The 19,568-nt window shown below is 48.7% G+C and overlaps 1 protein-coding gene across 16 annotated transcripts in view; it reads right to left on the bottom strand.

Annotated features, from left to right (window-relative positions):
• nfixa (nuclear factor I/Xa) overlaps nucleotides 1-19,568 on the bottom strand; it is a 134,706-nt gene that overhangs the window by 80,563 nt on the left and 34,575 nt on the right. For 15 of the 16 annotated variants that reach the window (XM_068592141.1, XM_068592142.1, XM_068592143.1 and 12 more), the window contains one exon: nucleotides 14,589-14,672. In XM_068592141.1, the coding sequence (XP_068448242.1) occupies nucleotides 14,589-14,624 (36 nt within the window). In that variant the 5' untranslated portion in view covers nucleotides 14,625-14,672. Of the gene's footprint in view, nucleotides 1-10,455; nucleotides 10,629-14,588; nucleotides 14,673-19,568 lie in introns of those variants that run through there. The other variant, XM_068592146.1, reaches the window with a different exon arrangement.

Genomic DNA, 19,568 nt, shown 5'->3' with positions numbered 1-19,568 from the left:
TGGAGCCGCTCCATTAACAACACACACACACACACACACACACACACACACACACACACACAGGTCCTAATAATAAAACCAGCAAATCCCTCTCACTCCCGTCTGCCTGCCACGCGCCACAGAGGCCCCGCCCCCCTCCGGTCCGATCACTTCCTGTTCGGCCTGCTGCAGGATTTGCGCTCATCATCATTTGGTTGCACTCTGTAAGCGTTTGAATAAATATTTTGTCTTTTGAATATCGTGTTTGTTTGTACAAACAATCCTTTTCTAAACCGTGACGACTGAAAGGCTAACGGTGCCGCGTGCAACAACAACAACAACAACAACGACTTGAATGGATTCACACGCACAAAGAAGAAGCACATACAGGGAAATGTTGTGGGCAATATTCAAGCTCGTCTTCTTGGGCTGCCCAGAGAGAAAAACTCAAATAAATCAGATGCAAAAAATTGTATTTGGCCGCGTCTTTATTTAGGCTGGCTTTCCAATTCCTGGAGAAATTGCATTATTGAATACAACAACGCCATTGTTCCGGGCGTTCTGTGTTTCCAGAGAGGAAAAAAAAAAAACCTAAATGGGAACGCTCAATCTGAAGGGGAGAAAAGCTCTCGCTGCAGAGATTGGCTCCTCCAGATAGCACTTGGCACCATCGGCCTCCTTAAAGTACAGTAACGTGGTTACGATGCATTAGCATTCCTTCACATCGCAGAAGCAACCCGATACACGTGTGTGTCGGACTTTTTTTTTTTTTTTGTCTGAGAAGAAGCGGAGGGAGGAAAGGAAGAGGGAGACGAGGGTGGCGGTCCAAACGATGGAGAGTCAGGTGAAGGATTAGCATGAAGAGGCCGTGAGGGAGTAAGAAGTCGCTCCGGCGAGCAGCATTCCAGCGGACAAAGCCCAGCGAGTGGTGAAACTCTTTTAGATAGTGCGCTCTTCTCAGGAGAGGCAGACAGGGAGTTAGTAAAGTGGCTTTTAAGCTCACCAAATCCAACATATCCCAGATAAGACTGTGGCTCTTCCTGAGGGAACGAAAAGAGAGAAGCAGTGAAGGAGGAGGAGGGGGGAATCGGAGAAAGAGACGGTTGAAGTAAAAGAGGTTTTGACGGAGAGCTGAGGGATGGGGAGAGAGGCGGAGATAAGATATATATATATATGTATATAAAAAGAGAGAGGGGAGGTGGAAGAAGAAGAAGAAATAATGAATGAAGTGGAGTGAAAGTGAGAGCATACTGTCAGATGGCAGCACATGTGAGCTCTGGTGTTGGCTGATCCGTCTCATGCGGTCTGGAGGATGAACCCGGAGACACCGAGCAGCAGGATTTTATCACCTGCGTGAAAGAACGCACGGCGGCCTCATCAATCTCCGCTCGGCTGCGTAGCGGAGAGAGAGAGGAGAAGCCGTCACGGCCTCGAGCGGTTGGCGTGGCGCTCTGGAGGACGTTCAGACACACACACACACACACACACACCGGGAAACACTTATGATTGAAGGATTTACATTTGACTGATCTTACGTACTTTATTGTAAAGGCGCCGCTACAACCAGCTAACGGTTGTAGCGGCGCTAACAGTGTGGGCGGAGCCGGCGTCATCATGTGACGTTTACTCAGACCTGTCGCCTCCGTCTTTGTCAGACTCACCTGTGCAGCCGCCTGCAGGATATTCAGCTCTAATGGCGTCCGCCTTCTGCACACAATCCACGTGCACCCCCGCCTGCCACGTGCACGCGCCTGAAGCGACAGCAGGCAGGTGCAGGCCCGCAGGCCCGCAGGAGAGCCCAGAGTCAACAAACAAGGGTCAGCTTTTAATCATGCCCCCGTTTGTTTGTCTAGCGGTGGTGCAGGTTTTTTAACTTACAAACCTCCCAGACACCAATGCAGGAAAGAAAAAAAAAAACCCTCCGTTTAGACTCGGCAGAGAGCGTTCAAACAGTGTTCATTCCTCTTGCTGGGAAAAGGGACGGCCTTTTCCCGGAGCAATCCATAACATCTGAATATAAAAATAAATATGAAGCGCCGTGAGGAGGGGGAAAAACCTGCCGGGAAGCTTGACGGCGGTGTGTGTTTTTCCTCCTGAGGACGACGTGCTCCTCTGCCTCTCTCACCGTGTCGCTTCTGCAAACATATTTTCCTCTTTCTATACTCGTCTTTAAAAAAACAAACAAATCTCTTTATTGAGCCTCACTTTCTGCCCTCCTCCCTGCATCCCCCTTTCTCTCTGCTGGACGCCCCTGTGCCAGTTAACTCACCACAAGCCAGAGGGAGGACCGCAAGAATGCTTAAATCAGCATAATTAGGCCTGTGTGTACTTTAAACACACACGTTTCCCCCCCCAAAGCCTGGACCCCTGCCACCCGTACACCGCTGTGTGCGCAGCCACGGCCCGTCTCTCTGAGTCAATAAACACAAACATATCAGCGGTCCGCCTCGCACACGTTCACGCGGCACACACACACAAATACATACGCAGCGCACGAGGTGAAAAGCGATGCCGTGTCGCTCTGCCGCCCAACTTTTTACTGAAGCTTTACCGCCACGCGTTCAGCCGCCCTCCCTTCCACACCAGCAGCACACCAACACAGCTTGACCCTCGACTGTGTAGCTGCAGGGGGAGGGAAGTAAATGAACTGCACACTGGGGTGTGTGTGTGTGTGTGTGTGTAGGGGGGGTTTCGTTGAGAAAATTTCCACAAGCTGGTAAAAAAAAAAAAAGAAAGAAGATGGAGCATGAGCTGAAACAATGGCGGGGATCTCAGTGGAGTTTGCGGTTTTGTCCCACACACGTGAAGTATTTTTAGGTTTCGCTGATGCATTAACAAAGAAATGCCTTCAGGGGATCCAAGACGGCATGTGGGGATTATCAGCAGTCATTACAGACCGTTTAATAATAGTCCAAAACGAGTGCGAGCGAGCGATACGGGCACCCCGGCTGAGTGGATCGTGTTAGAGGAGATGGGAACTGATTCGACAAGTGTCATTTAGATCCACACACAACTTCCTGTCTGTCTTCACTCGGCGTGAGATAAGAGCCATTACAGAGACGTCAAAAACTCTGGTTTGAAGAGACGGTCGGCCTCCAATAAAAGGCGTCCAATAAAAACATGACACTCCCCCTCTGGGAGCTGTTGAAGAGGCTTCAGGTGCACGCGCTCACATCGCCGCCGCGACTCCAGTGAAAATAGAAAAAGAGGCGTTTCTAACCGCGCGAGGCGGCCGGCGGCCTCGTACGTCGCCATGGAGCTTATACAGTATATATCATTCAGAAAAACATGAAGTTTATTTGATTCCTATTTTTAAGCATCCGACCGCCTCTAAAACAGACCCATTTTATACGGCTTTCTTTCCTCTCGGCGCAAAAGGGAATAAATCCAAAAAGCGATCGGAACGCCGCTCCGGGGAAATATTGTGCCGGCAGCGTTTGATCAAAGTGGTGTGATGTTTATACGAGGGCGCACACTGAAAACTAGCCACAAAGAAGCAACTCTGTGTGTGTGTGTGTGTCTCTCACACACACACACATTCATTTCTGTGTTTGTGTTCTCACACAGCTGTGGATCTTGCACAGGGTTCAACTAAGGTAAAGATATGGTATATTACGCAATGGCTTATAGATTTTTCCACCGCTGGCGGTCTGCCAGCGCTCTCAACTGGAGGGAGAGAGAGAGAGAGAGAGAGAGAGAGAGAGAGAGAGAGAGAGAGAGAGAGAGAGAGAGAGGGGATCAGAGAGCAGCACACTTTGTTCCACAAAGTCTGACTCACTAACTGGATTCGCTGGCTACCTTGCTGGGACTGCAGGCCTCCATGACCGGTAGTTTAACTTCAGGAAGTAGGGTTGAACATGTGAGTGTGTGAGTGTGTGAGCGTGTGAGTGTGTGAGCGTGTGAGTGTGTGTTACTCGATCACACTGGGAGTAAAGCTTGTTGGTGCTGGTGCGTCGGGTATCAGATAAATCTGTTCGGTCTGGAGTGTATTTCAGCTATCACTCGTACCACTGAGGCTGCTGCTCTATATTGGTCTGGCTCTGTCACACACACACACACACACACGTCACACACACGTCACACACACACAAAAAATAAATGACCTTATAGTCCGTTCAACACAGCGGGGTGTCGCGGCTATACAGTCTCCCCTTTGTGTTTCCATCACCTCCACTTTAAAGGGACAGTTCACCCTAAAATCAAACGTCTGTCCTCTTCGGCCTTCTCTCCAACATGTTGGGACTGTTAATAAGTTAATAAATAAACATCCATCGCGATGCTCTTTCCTAGAAATCATCTCCACAACGAGGCGCCTCGCACAAAAACAATCTAATGGGAGAGGGAAGAGGGACGGCACGTATTCTCTGATTTTGGGGTGAACTGTCCCTTTAAAGACGCACGCCTCAGCCAAGCGCCACACGAGGAAGTTACTGCTTTTTTTGGTCTGAAATATTCTGACGCAGGACGGAAACACATTTGACAAAGCTCAACAGCCGTCAGCCTCCGACGCCGCACTGTGAAATTGCACAAATAAACGCCTTTGACGTGAACAACAAAAACCTCTAATGTGCATGCATGACAGACATCTCGTTGGGAGGCTACTTCCAAAGCGAGACTTGGAAGAGTCGGCGAGAGCAGCTCAATCTGTTTGGAATCAGACGCTCGCCTGTCGGGGACGATCAATCCGACTGCTTTTCTTCTTCTTCTTCTTCTTCTTCTTCTTCTTCTTCTTTTCTTGATTTACTCACCGAGTACGTGACGCGCATATGTTAATGAAACTCGGGCCTCTCGTATCAGTCGTGTCCATATTTCTCCCGCCTGGATTAAGAAGGCAGACGCACTGTTCACACGCAAGGCGCGGGGATTGCATTCACGGAGCCGATTTGGCCTAGATCTCGCACGCCGAGGTTTCCCCCTACTCTTTTAATTGGGCCCTTGATGCTCGACATAGGGTGTACTTCCTCTAATTAGCTATATCTATAGCGTATGGGAGGGTGCATGAATGCATGCATGTGCAAAATCCTCTTTTGAGCAACTCCAAACTAACTAAGAGCTTTAATTTCACGCTAGGCTGCATTGTCCCATTCAGTGGGGTTACCCCCACGGAAAGAAAAAGAAATAAAAAAGCCTCTGAGAAAATCAAAAAGAGCGAAAAAACACACCAACGGGCGACGGAGGAGGGGGATGGAGAAAGAGAGAGAGAGAGAGAGAGAGAGAGAGAGACAAACAACAACAACAAGAACAACCACGGCTCATCCTGGAACAATGCGGCTCTCTCGCTAACCGTTACTTCTCTTTTAAAGGGAGCTAATTGAGGAGGTGGAGGGGTGGAGGAAGAGGGGTGGAGGAAGAGGAGCGGGACGGAGGTGAAGGGGAGTCTGTCCCCGGCAGCTGCGGGAGGAGCGTTTGGCTTTCTCGCGGCCCCTCGGTTCCTCGCCCCCCATGCAGCGCCTCGCCGCTCGCTGGCAGACCGGAGTCCCTCTGCTGCGAGTGACTGATCGCTGCTGCACCTTCAAGCCTCAAACCTGAGAAAACGGGTGTGATGTGCAATTATCAGTCAATCGCACCTGATTCTTTACGTGATTGATTTATTTCTTTATTTTCCAGGAGAACTTTCTCCTCTCGTGAGAGATGTCGTGAGCATTGAAGAGATGCAGCTGCTGCTGCTCCATCACACGTCCGTCTATCTGGCTACAACATACGTGTTCAGCCTGATTTCAGAGGAGCAGTAAGCGTGCACGCGCGCGCATGTGTGTGTGTGTGTGTGTGTGCACATGCGTGTGCCGTGTGGCTCTGTAAACCAAAACTATATCACAGAGCAACATAAGAGCGCTATAGGCGCCGCCTGCCTCCACCGGCCACAGATCAGCTTAAACCTAATCCACACTAGGAGGCAGAGGACGAGGAGGGAGGGGGGGTGCACATACTCACATGGACACACATGTATCGGACACACACACACACACACACACACATCAACACGCGCCCATCCATAGGGGACAACCACCTATTACCCCATTGTGCCAAGTGCCTCGGTTAAGCATGATGAATCCATTTTCTCTGGGCAGTCAGGAAGACTGCGTAGATAAGGGATGAGCCGAGCGCCACGGCGCTGGATTTAACTCACCTCCAAGACGATTTACACACACACACACACACACACACACACACACACACACACACAGGCAGAGGAGGACAAGCTAGCTCAGGGTTTAGCTCGGGCGGGCCTTGTACTGGCTCTGCCATGGAGACATTTTCTAAACGCTCCAAAGCAAAACTAATATTTTAGTTTGTGCACACTCGTGACGAACACGATGTAGAATATTTGAGGTGGAGATCAAACTTGATTCATAGCTTTATTTAAAACCTCCCACAAATACAAGTTGTTGTTGTTGTTTTTTTTTGTAGAATCAAAACTGACGTGGACAGACACGCTGTGCCATTTCCCCACTTCCCTGCACTCCGTCCTGTTCCCTGCCTTCCAGCTCTCGCTCGCAGGGCCAAGCAGTGCAAGGTGGACCTGGTCCGCCTCCAGCAGAAGGGATGAATAAGTAAAAAGAACACAATGTACCCTTGGGTTCTGCCTGCAACCCGCTGCCGGCCCGCCTGTCCTGGCACGGTCGGCGGGGCCGCTTTTAACCCCTGCCTCTGGTCCACTACACGGCAGACCTCTGCTCCACTGCCTGTGCTGTGCCTACCGAGCAGCTCTGTGTGAGCGGGATGAATGTGTGTGTGTGTGTGTGTGTGTGTGTGTGTGGTGCAAGAGGATGCCAGCGAGGCTTTTGTATGTTACCAGATCGCGCGGGCCCACCTCGGCTTACACCCGCGCCACGGCCGTTGCCGTCCGGTCCCGGTGAAACCAGAACCGAGGGCTGACGCAGGAGAGCCACCGGCGGTAAGAAACGCGCACCTACTGTACACACACACACACACACACACACACACACAGATAGCGGCTGGTGTGGACTCAGGCCTCGTTGAGTAGACTGAAAGTGCTTGCGTGGGCTCCACGCATATTGCCACACAGACTTCATGCATCCTCCGTATGCACCGTTTTGTTGGGATGATAAGTGCCTTCATCTCATCACCAAAGATACTGACTACAAAAAAAAACGTTTGTATGTGTATGTGTGTGTGTGTGTGTGGGGGGGGGGGGGGGGGGAAGAGAGGGAGGGGGGGGTCTGTTGCTATGGCTATATGGCATGGTTACAGTATGTATAGATTTCACTGCTTTCAAGAGCTCTGCCAATCCGCATGGCTGAGTGAATTTCAAGGACTTATATGATCTCCGGATCTTGGAGCGAGAAAGCAACACTTCAAAACTGTAAATAATTGGACATGAAGCTCTCATATAAAGCAAGAATCGAGCAAGCGAATAAAAGTTGTTGTTTTTTTATTTCTTGCGCGTGTGATCTGTGCGGGGAGATGGAGACGCAGCTCTCGCGCGCATGCCGCGCCGCAGCGTCTCTCCTCCGGCAGTGTCCGACCCGCGCAGCGCGGCGTACAACTGGACTCTGAAATAATTGATTGCGTAAAAAAACAAACGCATAAAAGTTTAGATTAACGACGCCTCCGCGCCTCCCAAACCCGCGCTGAAACTTTAATGTGCGCACGCGTTGCGCGCGGCCGTGAAACTGCCACGTTAATGCACATTTAAAATGAATAAATAAAAACTCTCGGTGCTGTTTGGCATCCACTTTTTTTGTGTGTTGGCTGGTCGGGTCCGTCACCTTCAGGCCGTTCCAGCAAAGCTTTTACCAGCATTAATAAAACATCGTAGATTGTTTACAGCAGTTTTGCATGTTTTCTGTGATTTGTGAATTATTTAAGCTCCACGAGAACAGTCTTAATGGACGAGGAAGGCTTTAATGCGGGTACAAGAACATGTGATGCGCGCGCCTGAGAGGACAGCGCGCGTGTGGAGACATAAAGAAAACGACAAACAGACCGCAGATCAGTAAAACATGCGATTAAAGCGAATGAGAGGCGGATAAACGAGTTTAAATGGCAGGTGTTGGATGTCACGTATTTATTATTTTATACTCCTGAAAAAAAAACGACCACAAGTTGTCGAGCAGTCAGCCGCTCGATGCCCGTGAGCGCGCGAGACGCAGACAGACAGACAGCGCGCGGATCAATATGTATCGCGCATATGGGCCGCGCGCATCCACGTGCGGGAGGATCTGCTGCCAATTAATTTTAATTAATGGAAAGAAAGAGGAAACTCGATGCGGACCTCAGACCGCCCGGCTTGGAAAAGTATCACATGTGCTAAATATGCAGCAGGGCTGTTGGGCTTATTTTCACGGAGCAAATCAAATAGACTGTTGATTAGAGAGGAAGTCGCTGTGTTACAAACCCACAGACGTCAAGAGGAAACACGGAGAGAGAGAGAGAGAGAGAGAGAGAGAGAGAGAGAGAGAGAGAGAGAGAGGAGCGTGTTTTTTAAGTGATGTAAATGATGTTGTTGATGTTCAGCCTATTTAAAAATAATATTAATGAAATAAATGCATACATGTGATGACATATAATTTGGCATTTGAGCAATGCTGTTCTTGTATTTGTAAAAAGCAGAGAGCACGCGGGAGGGCTGGTCAGACGGCCTGAAACAACTCCACGGAGCTCCTGGAGTGTGTTTCAGGGGACGGGGTGTGTGTTCCGCTTTATCCCATAAAACACACACACACACACACGTGTAACACAAAGATTTAGTGTAACATATAATAATAATAATAATAATAATAATAATAATAATAATAATAATAATATGATCCCAGCGTGACTGAAACGGAGAGGAGGCCGTGACCTCTGACTGCAAACAGTGAAACGTTTCACCTGCAGGCCTGAAGCTAAACAGCTGCACAACCACCAGACATCTGGACATGAACGCGTATAAATTATGGTGCACGAGTCTGATGATTACGTTTAACTCCAGCTCGTGACCTCAGACACACACACAGCCTCACACAGTGCCTTCTGACTATCAGTGATCCTAAAAGGTCGTATATGCAACTTCATCTTCACAAAGCCTTTCGGTGGTAAAACGCTGACACGTGAACTTGACTTGTGCGCGCGGCGGTTTGGGGGACGCGCCGGGCCGCGGGCCGCAGCCCCGCTCCTGTTAACTCTGCACTGACTGCACTGCATGTGGAAACGAGTTGGAAATACATACTGTTAATGTTTACTTAGAAACAGCAAAAGGGGAAAAAATAAAAAAAAAAGAAATAAAGGTCAAATATGACTTGACCTTTGCTGATAGTGTCCTGATTAACGTATTTGCACAGTGAAACACGAGGAGTATTCAGCACATTAAGACAATAATATCCTCACTGTGATGAGTAAAACCTGCGCCGAGGCCCGGTTTCCACTGCGCGTGGTTCAGTATGCGGGAACACGTCGTTGATCTGAAGGGTGACCCCGCGTCTGAGCGCAGGGAACTCCTTCTTCATGGCCACCATTGTGCATTCAATTACAAATAATTACGAACAGGATGTCTGCATTATAAAAACACATTGTATAACGTTGCTTTAAAGACATAGAACAAAAAGACAGCGCATGCATTCCGCCGTTTATCTGAACGCCATTGAACTGGACACCGCGGGATCCCGTTAACGCCATTAAGGTCACAAACGCGTCGTGACGGCGCCGCTTCAACTGTTCTGTGATAAATCCAAAGTGCGGCCATGCAGCTCGGACTGTCCTCAAAACATCCGCCCACTCCCCTCTGTCGCCTTTAGCCCCCTCCCTCCGATATATATAAAAAAAAAAAAAAAACACACACCCGAAGTTGTATTTCCCTAAACGAGGCTGCTGAAGTGCAACAAACCCCACGAGGGACAGTCGCGGCTGTGGAGCTACACGGTGACCCCGAAGCCCCCCTCCTCCCTCCGCCAGACCTCCGGGTCAGAAACCCTCAAAATGAAGCGTCCCGCGACTCAACGAGCCGCATCAACACTCGTGCTCCGCGACCGTCGCCGAGGAGGCCGATGCGTGCCTCGGGGCGGCCGGGAATGAGTCTCCAACTGTCAGGGCAGCGAGCCGTTCTCCCCGCTCTCCTTCTTCCTCCAGCCTCCGTTTTTATATTAAATAGATTTGGGAGAAGCGCCATTTTCTATCCAAACCATGCGCAATGAGACGCACAAGAAAAGCCCGTTGGAGGAGTGCCATTAAAGAAGGGAAAAAAAGAAAAGGGGAGAGGGGGAGCGCGCGCGAGAGGGAGAGAGAGAGGGAGGGAGAGGTTTATCTGGAGGAAAGAGAGCAGAGCCGGAGGAAGAAAAAAAAAAGGTCCGTAAAACGCAACAAATGACACGCAGCGGCGGCGGCGGCAGCCCGGCGGACACACGGCGCCGTGCCCGCGCACAGGAGGAACATACCGGAGGCGCACCATACCGGAAAATACAAACAAGGAGAGCCCGGACAAACCGCACACACACACACACACACACACACACACACACACAGCATTGAGTTCCGTACCTGTGTCAAGCAGTACGGGGAGTACATGGCTGCGTCTACAGATGGAAGGTGGACTTGTTGTTGATAGTAAAGTTGGATGGAGCTTCGCTGCGGTGCCGCATTGCAAAGCCGCTGTGGCTCAGTCCAGGCTGTAACCCCGCCTCGCTCACAGTGAAAGCTCCACTAACTTTACAGGAAAGTTTCTGCTCGCCCTCCCTCCCTCCCTCGTTCTCTCGCGCTCTAACTCTCCCTCTCCCTCTCCCTCTCTCTCTCTCTCTCTCTCTCTCTCTTTCTCTCTCTCTCCGTTTCGCTTTCGGATCGACTCAAACCCGAAACTGTGTTTAAAATTATCACCATCGACTCTTGAAAGTTGATTTTTTTTTCTTCTTCTTCGTCTTTTTGAACAGAATCACTCTCGCTCGAGACGCGGTATTCCTGCAGGGCTTCAGGAGGGTGTGTGTGTGTGTGTGTGTGTGGGGGGGGGGGTGATAGTGCGCATGTGGTGAGTTCAGTCACCTCATCGAGTGTATGGTGTTTTATTAAATTCCTCTATAATATTTATAGAATATTTACACATGCACGTATAGTTCTGCAGTTAGATCTGGATCCATTCTGCTTCAAGTTATTACAGGATTGTGCTGTTTCCTGTGTGTGTGTGTGTGTGTGTGTGTGTGTGTGTGTGTGTGTGTGTGTGTGTGTGTGTGTGGTAATGGTTGTAATTTCCCTCTCCTGCAACAAACATTTAGTCATAACGTCGCCTCATTTTTTACTAAATCTGGTGTTGATAACAGATTATATATTTCTCTGTCCATCTATCTCCAAATCAAACAAATAGTTCACAATTTACAGTTTATTTTTTATAATACTGATATCATTGCTCACAATGTTTATTATCTTGTGGTGTTTATTTAATATGACACAGACACGCAAAGTATATTTTTCCAAATTTGTATTATAAACCAGTCTTATGAAAATAAAGCAGCTTTATCACACGGTAATAACAAGTCTTCTCCTCCAAAATGATCCACTTTCAACTTTCACATCTTTTGCAGTAGCGTAAAAAAAAAAAAGCAGAAGCAAAGCAATCCCAGAAATAGAAGCAAAGGTTTGAGCGGCTCAGATGTGGCTGCGGCGCTCTGTCAGCTCTCGGCACAGTAAACCAATTCAAGTGTCTGAAGTGCAAAGAGGCCTGTGTTCTTAACTCCAGTTCTTGTTACTGTAAATTAAAAAAGGTGTGCCGCGGACAGGCCGCCCGAGGCGGCTGAAACCTCGGCTCAAATGTGGGCCAAACTTATTTGCGTTTAATTAATTTTACAAGGTGTGACGGCTGGATTTGAGGCCCCGGCTCCGGCGGGCTTCATTCGGCGTGAGCGAGGACGTGAAGCCGTGAGGTTCGGGGCGAGAAACCCCGTTCGTCTGCATCGGGACATTCCTGACAGGAGCACCTCGAATGCCCTCGATGAACTAAATGATTCCAAAGTCATTACGGCAAGTTGCAGATTTACTGTGTTGTAATTGTACTCGGCTGTGATGCCGCTTGCATTCCTGGTCCCCCCTCCCCTCCCTTGTCTTTCTTTTTTAACCCAGGCCAACTCATATGCGCTGTACATATGCATATGGAGACAAAAGATACCTGGACTTGGACAAAGTGGTCTGAACCAGTTCCATTGTGACTCCTATTGTATGGAAGCGATACACTCTGTTTCTAATCAGGCTCGGCTTTATCCTTGCCCGCTCCCTGCTCCTCAGCCTAATCAAACTCATATATGCAGGCAGAGTGCCTGCAATTATACATAAGCCCCTGCCTTGTGCATGTGTGTGAGCGTGTGTGTGTGTGTGTGTGTGTGCACAAGGGTGCGGTTTTCAGGGGTTGAAGTCACCCCCGCGTTCGAATGCCAAGTTTTTCAGGGGGATATGAAGCTGTGCAGCTTTACGAGACCTCAGCCTATGTAGGATACTTAGACACTCGCACCACAGACACACGTGCATCTAATGTACAGCGTACACACACGCACGGACACACACACGCACGCACACAACCACAAATGTCTTGTGGTCAAAGATACGCTGGCACAAGCGGCTGGAGAGCAAATTATATTGAAGGGAGGGAGGGGGGGGGGGCTGAAAACACAAGAATGAAAGTGCATGAAAGTGAAGCACATTGAGGTGTAGTCCATTCCTTTTCCCATAGTCTCTCCTCGTTTACAAAACCACACCCCGACGCGGCACAGGCCCAAAACCCCAAAGCCTTTGTGTGCTCCCTCGCTTTCCCTCCTCTCTCTCTCTCTCTCTCTGTCCACCCCATCTCTCTCTTTCTCTCCCGCTATTTCTCAATCGCTTTTTTTTTTTTGGAGTGAGCTCTTTCCCTCTTTTTCTATCTGTCTTATAATCTTCTGCTGTTCCCTTTCTCTTTTCCACCATCTTAATCACACACACACACACACACACACACACACACACACACACACACACACACACACACACACATGCTGACCCTTTTTCTCGTCGGTGTGACTTTCCTGGCCGTCTTTGTCTCCGGCTGCAGCCCGGGCCCAGACATCCATCTCGGTATTCAACACAGGCAACTTGGCCGTAACAAACAAACTATAGCAACCGCAGGGGTTACAAAACACTCAGGTTTTTCTTTCCAAACTCTCTCTCTCTCTCTCTCTCTCTCTCTCTCTCTCTCTCTCTCTCTCTCTCTGGCCGTGATCAAACGGGGCTGTTCGAGCGTCACCGACCGAAAGCCCCTGGAGCGTGCAGGGCTCTAGTGGTTCCTGGGACTATGTTTGCCATTATAAAAAAAGGCACACGAGAAAACCATATGGCGAGTCTAAAGTTAGCATGTCGCGGTCTCCCGTTGACACGCGGCTCTGCCCGGTGCGCTCGCTGTTTACCATCGCCTGTGGCTAGGCCATTAAATATTGAAAGTGATGTAGCATACTGACACTGCCATTAGCATGCTAAATGTGTGAGACAGGTGGTTGAGGCCGCCTTTCAAAAAAAAAAAAAAAAAAAAAAGGCAGGAAATATGGGAACGGAAAATGTGTGTAAGTGTAGCATTTACCGCGGCGTGCAGTGTAAATATTGTTTGAGTAAGCTGTTGGTGTGTGCTCTGGGAGGGAGCACGCCAGTCAAATGCATACAGGCATATGCAGTCAGAGAGACTGGCCGTTATGGCTAACAAGCACATCATACACAGCGAGGATCCCCGAGACTCTTTGGATCCGCTTGCAATCCGAGTGTGTGTGTGTGTGTGTGTGTGTGTGTGTGTGTGTGTGTGTGCACGCGCACGGAGCAATGTGTTACGCCTGCTGCTTTTTTAAACGCGTTCACTGTGTGTAACGGCTGCACTATACTTTTTTCTTTTTTTTCTTTTTACCCCGACCTGGCTCGGATTACTGCGTCTCTGCCCGCGTTCGGATCCAACAGGAAGAAGACGTTTATTTCTCTAGTCTGATGTCATCGCTTTTCTTTATTTAAGCGGCAAATGCAGTCAGATTACAGCACCGAGCCGTCTGTGAACTCTGCAAAGATGCTTTTCTACAGATGGTTTTATATAGATATATATATAAAATGTGTATGAAAATATGTAGAAAAACATATATATTTGTAGAAAAAAACAAAAATGTAAAACCAAAAATACTTGTCTAAACCAAATTTCATATTGTTTTTTTGGTATTTAATTTCTTGTCCGGAGCGCTGCAGCAAACTACTGCAAAGCATAAATTAAAAATTGTTAAAATAAAATGCAACGTTCCCGCCTCTTTTTTTAAAGCCTGCAGGTCAGAAAAGTGGACATTCAGAGGAAATGCAGTGTTTTTGCACAGGGCGCCACTGACACACGTCAGCGCGGTGGACAGATGAGTTCAGGACGCGCAGGAGTTTTTACAGGAGGTGTGTGTGTGTGTGTGTGTGTGTGTGTGTGTGTGAACTCGTGTGTGTTTCCTGGACACATTAACCCCAGAGAAGCCAACTCAACAATGCTCTGGCGAGTCTTTGTACTCTGAGCGCCCTCCTAAATCTTCATAAAGAGATTACTTTTAATGGACTGGGCTTGTTTGCGTGTCCAGGAAACAGATCTTGGGGCATCAACATGACAAGGACAGATGCAGAGCGTGTGTGTGTGTGTGTGTGTGTGTGTGTGTATTTACCCTGTACGTGTCAGACACAAGGAAACATTCAGGCATCCCTGGGCCTCTAGTGGGATCGTCGTTCACCAGGTAGGTGTCAGTAGCCTATAATAAAAACAGAAAGAGAAGGTTATTTATTGAAACTTTGATCATTTTGGTAAAGTTACGTTATCACCGACTCTCTTAGGAAGCAGAGCTCAACAGTACTTTGGCACTAAGGCGCTGCTTTACATGAGTTCCCAGTAGGGTAATGAACAAACTAGCAATTAAAAGTAGTACATTTAAATCATTCAGCTTATATCAGAGGACAGTTCACCTCCAAAATCATAAAAAACTAAACTTCCTCTCCAGAAATGATCTCTAAAACCCGGCAACTCACACCAACACAACGTTGATTTAAATATAAAAAGCACTACAGGAAGGATGTCATTTTGAATTGGCGACATTGGCCCAAAGAAACAAAGTTCAGCAAAAGAAAAAAAAAAGGATATTTGTGACCAATCGTGTCCTGAAGCCACCGGGATCCAACACGGAGACGCTGTACCTGCACCCGATGAGCCTCAGAACCCGACTGGTGTCACTGCTCCACGGAGAGCACAGCACCTGCTGACAACTCCTGCACTATACATCTCCAGCCAGACTGTCTGTAAGTACCAGCGTGTGTGTGTGTAAGTGTGTGTGTGTGTGTGTAAGTGTGCATTCGGGGAGCTTCATTTGTATTCTGAGTGGAGCAGCCAGGCAGGCAGGGTTCTGGCAGGGCCCGGAGCTGTGAAACGGGCTCTCCTTGCAGTTTCTGCCGTTGATTGGATCAACCTATCCCACTCTACTTAGCCGAAGGGAGCCCAAATCCCACAGCCGCTGTGCCGTTCTGTGAAATCCTATTTCATTTCACAACCCGAACGGATAAAAAAGAAAAAGAGAAAGCGTGCACGCGCGCTCGTGCCAGCCGGAGACCCCGCGCCACATTTATTTAGCTGAACGGGAGCCGGGAGAGAAACACAATGTTTCTGGAGTGTGGAAACATTTAAATGCACACATGTAGCCTCACACGCCAGAAAATATAATCACCTGCACGTATACACACATATATATATATATATATATATATATATATATATATATATATATATATATATATATATATATATATATATATATATATATTTTAAAATATGTTTTTCTTTTTTTTTTGGGTCCACTCCCATGTGCTCTCGACCTCGCACACAAACACACCAACGCACACGTGCATGCCACTTACGCAGACACAAACCCCATAATAAGAGCCAGACATTGGCAGACCACACAGCCCCGAGTTGTGGTGAAAACAAAGGCTATTCATATCCTTCGCAATGAGAGGTCTGTACAGCTAACTCGCTTTCTCCCTCTCTCTCTCCCCCGTCTCTCCCCTCGTTTTTTTTATTACAGATAATCTGTGCTCGCAAACCATCCATTTTTCTGCAATTGTGCGATTTCTAATCATCTTTATTAGTCCATAAACATGTTTTTTTTAAGTCTCTTTTTTTTCTTTTTCTTTTTTATAGCCGAGGCCTCCGGCTCCTTAAAGGGTGCAACACAGTGCTCATTGTTGAGTCTGTAGAAGAGAAGAGGACGAAGCCAGGAACGGGGCGAGAGAGGGAGAGAGAGAGAGAGAGAGAGAGAGAGAGAGAGAGAGAGAGAGAGGCCTGCTGATGAGACTGCAAAGCATTATGGGAATGGGGTGCTCCCCCTCACACAAGACAAACTCCAATCGCTCAAAGTCTGCCAGGCTGCACGTGTGTCCGGTAATGAGACGATGCATCTGATTGGCCAGCGCTTAGAATAATGGGCCTGGATCCACAGCACCTGTGTGTGTGTGGGGGGGGTGGGGGGCAGACCACAATGCATCAGGTGTGCGGGGGCCTCTGCGATTGGCCGCACCTGGCCAGAAACAAGGTCAGGTGCAGAAGCAGCCCCTCCTCGGATTGGCCGAGCCGTAACCCAAAAAAGCAGCCGCTGTGTTCCCATTGGCTGCCAGCGTCCCGTTCTGCGTGGCAGTCTGGCAGGATGGCACTGGGAGAACTGGTTGGACACGCTGACTATTTGAGAATAGCCTTGAGCACACAGATAATCTCAATATTGCTCATCTTTTAACCTGAGCATAAGTAGCTGTTTGAAGTAGAAAAAGAAGAAAATAAAAAGGCAACCGCACTCCAACAATAGATCATTCGCTCTGGTTTCATATTAACCAACCGGCAAAGAGGAATTTAAATGCCCTCTTTATGTCGTCAGCCAAAGAAACAGGTGTTGATGAACCTCAATCCCATTGTGCAACAGTGAATAACATGAAGCTAATGAATAGGCTAAGCTCTGTACCTGCCACTGGGGAGGCCAGAACATACTGACTCCCTTTGTAGTAACCCCCCACCCCCGCCCCCCCAACCACACACACACACACACAAAAATAAAAACTCCAGGCCCCCAAACACTCTCTCCTGCAGCAGTGTATGAATTATATATTGTACTATATATATAGAGCATATGCCCGGCCCATATGGCCAGCCCTGAGCGAAAAAATCTCAAAGCCCTCCTTAATTAACATTTTAGAGGGAAGATTCGGAGGCGGGAGATTGAGTCAGTGACCTATTTGGAGTCCATCATCGCCCAATGCAAATGTGTTAATTGAGACAGATTTTCCCACTCCACAAATATGTGGAGTAGGGGATGTGATGGAGGATTTTTTTCCTCTCTCTCTCTCTTTCTTTTTGTGTCTGAGCCATCTGATCTAAGGTAGATCTGTTCTAAACTGGCTCCCCTGCTGCCTCCACTGACAAAAGAAGACACTTCTCATTCACTTTCTCCCTCACTCTCTCCCACCGTCTTCCCTTGGCTCGCTCTCTATCCCCCCTCGCTCTCTCTCTCTGGGTATATGTGTTGACGACCATATGGCCAAATTCTTTGGAGGTGAGATCTCCGAAAAACCTGCTCGTACGCTCGCGCGCTCGCTCGCTCTCGCGCGCACCTCCGCAGCGCTTTGTGTATGAAAGGCCCTGATGGTGGAATTTGTTCTCAGATGGCTCCATTTTAAAGCACATGAATGGCAGCGTATCAATGATGGTCCTCCTCTCCGTCTCGCTGCCTCTCACGTTTTGCGGCTTCACGCACACTCGAACCGCACACCTGGTGCGGCTCCTGTCTCCCCCGTTTCCAGGAAAGCATCGCTTTCTGGCTGCCGCACAGTCGCCCACCGCCGGCGCCATCACCGCTGTCAGTCCGTCTCTTTTTTTTCAAATAATGTTTAAAAACCATAATTATTATCACCGCCATTGTGTCTTATCAGCGTGATTTGGTGGCTGAATATAACGCTGCCAAGTTTAAGGCACAGGATGAGAATGATGGGAGGTGGTGGTGGTGGTGGGGGAGGGAGGAGGGAGGGGGGGTGAGAGGAAAGAGTCCAGCCAACCTGCGTGAGATGGCAACCACTTCAAAGACGCCGGGCCGCACCGGCGATCTGTTCCACGGTGTGTGAGGGGTGTATGAAAGGCAGAAATGGCCGCCGTGTGAGTCCCTGCCAAAGCTACCTCGGGGAGAAACGTTGGAAAAATGCGATTTCTTTTTTTCTTCTTCTTCTTCTTCTTCTTTTTTCCCGCAGCCATCTCCGGGAGGGGTGTGAAGGGAAAACGGCGAGAACAAGGAAGAAGATGAGAAAACTGAAGGGGCTGCATTAAAAAAAAGAAAAGGAGGAGGATGGCTGGGTGGGTGAGCAGAGTGGGGCTAATTATTTCACTCCACTCGTGGGTCCAGACGTGCAGCCAAGACGCACTGCTGACGACGGCATCGGGCTTAATTGTGCAGTTGTGTTTTACACACGGTGGGACTCGAAGGCATGATGGTTTCTGTTCAGGAGGTCTGACTGCAGCGCTAGTAGATTATCTCAAGGAGTTTCATGTGCAGGTTTGACAGAATGACAAGGTGCTCATAAGAAAATCAGCTGGGCGAGGTTAACAATCTTTCATGAGTAAGAGATAGAAACTATGCCGGCCGAAACAATAGCCGACCTGATTCCATGTGATAGAAGAATAAATTACAATTACATCACAACGGTTACGGCGAAACAAGTTTGAACACACATCGCGACACACCCCGAGATTCACATTCGGGCCGGCTGTCAAACCGCTGATCTATAGTTCAGATCAACGCCACGCCGACTGCAGCGCTGAGCTTCCCACACGCCGCCGCCGTCACCTGCAACCCAACGCCGCGGGCGGATTTCACTACACGGATCCTTATTCATGGCTTCTTTTTTTTAAAACGGGGCGAACCGCACCGAGTTAAGGCCTCGCCGCCCCGGCTATGTGCTTTTAACAATGCGGTTTGGGGACAATCGGCCTCTTTGTGTCGCACGAGGACTGATCCGTGGGGAGATTTTCTTGTGGTTATGGTTCCAATACAGCAAAGTTTTTACCACAGAGACCAGGAAGCCTCAAGTTACACCACAAATCACACACACACACTCTCTCCGTATGACTCAATAGGCCAACGTGTTGAGCTCCTTTCAAATATCTCACTCACTTCCAACTAAAATGATACTGTAAAAAGTATTTAATAACACGACACGGTTCCCGCCCACCTCTGCAGCTTGGCACCAATAAGAGTCTTGGCTTTGATTTGACAGACAGGTTCAGCGGTTGGCAGGTTTTTTTTTCTCTGGAACAACCACAGCACAACCAACTGTGAAATTACAGGCCCGCAATCTAAACAAAGCGAGCATTATGAGATCGCTGCCATTCACGAGCCGTCGTCTGATGCGACGCGCACCTTCGGAAAAAGACCGGAGGGTGATTGATCAGCTATCACGAGTCACATGTGGCCTGCAGGTGACATGTAGAAGCGCTTCGGGCTCGTTGGTATTGTGGTGGAGCATCGCAACCGGTGTGTTATCTCCACAAACCATTTATTAAAGTTATTGCTCTCACACCCGACATTTTAAAGCACGCGAAAAACATGCATACGCGCCTGCAGGCG

The sequence above is a fragment of the Clinocottus analis genome, unplaced genomic scaffold, assembly GCF_023055335.1.
Source record: "Clinocottus analis isolate CAN_PGR_092001 unplaced genomic scaffold, fCliAna1.0.p SCAF_26, whole genome shotgun sequence".
Lineage (NCBI taxonomy): Eukaryota > Metazoa > Chordata > Actinopteri > Perciformes > Cottidae > Clinocottus > Clinocottus analis.
This window is presented reverse-complemented; position numbering and strand designations above follow the sequence as displayed.